We start from the raw sequence: 918 nt of genomic DNA, 5'->3' as shown, positions 1-918 counted from the left end.
AGAGATCCCGCACGATCGGGGGGTCTTGCTTCATCGCTCCTCGTCCTCGCAGCCCTCCGAAGGGCACGATCAACTCCAAGCCGTCCTCGGCAAAGAATTCTGCACAAGCGAGCAGAGGGGGGTCACCTCACTCGGATCAGAGGTCGGGGGGGTCCCCTGGGGTCTCCTTATCATGGAAGCTGAGCACCCCAAATATGCCACCCGGAAACCTCCCATCTGCTTCTGCCTGGAACCACCTTCCTCCTCCAGATGAAGTGCTTTTCCTCCAGGAGTGTTTTAACCTTGTTCACGTGTTTATGGCAGTCTCGCCAACCTGACCCCTCTTTTTGATGGAACTCCTCCAAGAAAAGGGTCACTATGGTAGCTGGGGAGAGCTGACGGCCTAGACACACACCCCCAGGCCTCTCTCCCACCCGACACTGGGGGAAGTCAGGACGTAACCTCCAAGCACCAGGGACCAACAGCACCAGAGGGACCTGAGAGCAGCTGGGCAGGGAAACATCCCCGTAAAGCTTAAAGCTCAGAGCTGGTGGTGACCATGGCATCACAGCAGCCTCAGACGGGGCCTGGGCCACCCTCCAGAGCCCCCCTACCTACCTGCAAAGGGGTTGTCTCCACCAAAGAACTCCCTGAAGACTTTGTCAGGGTTGTTGTGAAACACGTAGCCAACAGTCCAGGGATTCTCGCCGCCGAACTCCAAGGGGATGCCGCCTTTGAGACCCTCTTCTCCAAACTTGTCATAGATGCCTTTCTTCATGGCTTAGGGAACAAGGAGGAGTTGGGAATGGCCACGCTCTCCCATGCTGGGCGAGAGCCTGAGAGCCAGGCTTTGCTTGGGTGGAGACTGGAGGAGGGGTCCCCTGCCACCTTGAAAACAGTAAATTGGGAGGGAAGCAGGAATACATGCCAGCAATCAGC

The 918-nt window shown here is 57.4% G+C and overlaps 1 protein-coding gene across 1 annotated transcript in view; it reads right to left on the bottom strand.

Annotated features, from left to right (window-relative positions):
• Positions 1-757, bottom strand: part of LOC104078273 (dnaJ homolog subfamily B member 13-like) — a gene marked incomplete at its 3' end in the record, with an annotated part of 1,337 nt that extends 580 nt beyond the window's left edge. Inside the window, exons 1-2 of the mRNA XM_009579836.1 lie at positions 598-757; positions 3-99 (exon numbers count right to left, since the gene is read on the bottom strand). Coding sequence (XP_009578131.1) covers positions 3-99; positions 598-757 — 257 coding nt within the window. The remainder of the gene's footprint in view (positions 1-2; positions 100-597) is intronic.
• Positions 758-918: the final 161 nt, after the last annotated feature.

This window comes from Fulmarus glacialis, unplaced genomic scaffold (genome assembly GCF_000690835.1).
Source record: "Fulmarus glacialis isolate BGI_N327 unplaced genomic scaffold, ASM69083v1 scaffold25276, whole genome shotgun sequence".
In the NCBI taxonomy this organism is placed as follows: Eukaryota; Metazoa; Chordata; class Aves; order Procellariiformes; family Procellariidae; genus Fulmarus; species Fulmarus glacialis.
Note: the sequence above shows the minus strand (reverse complement) of the source record. Positions and strands in the feature narration are given on the sequence as shown.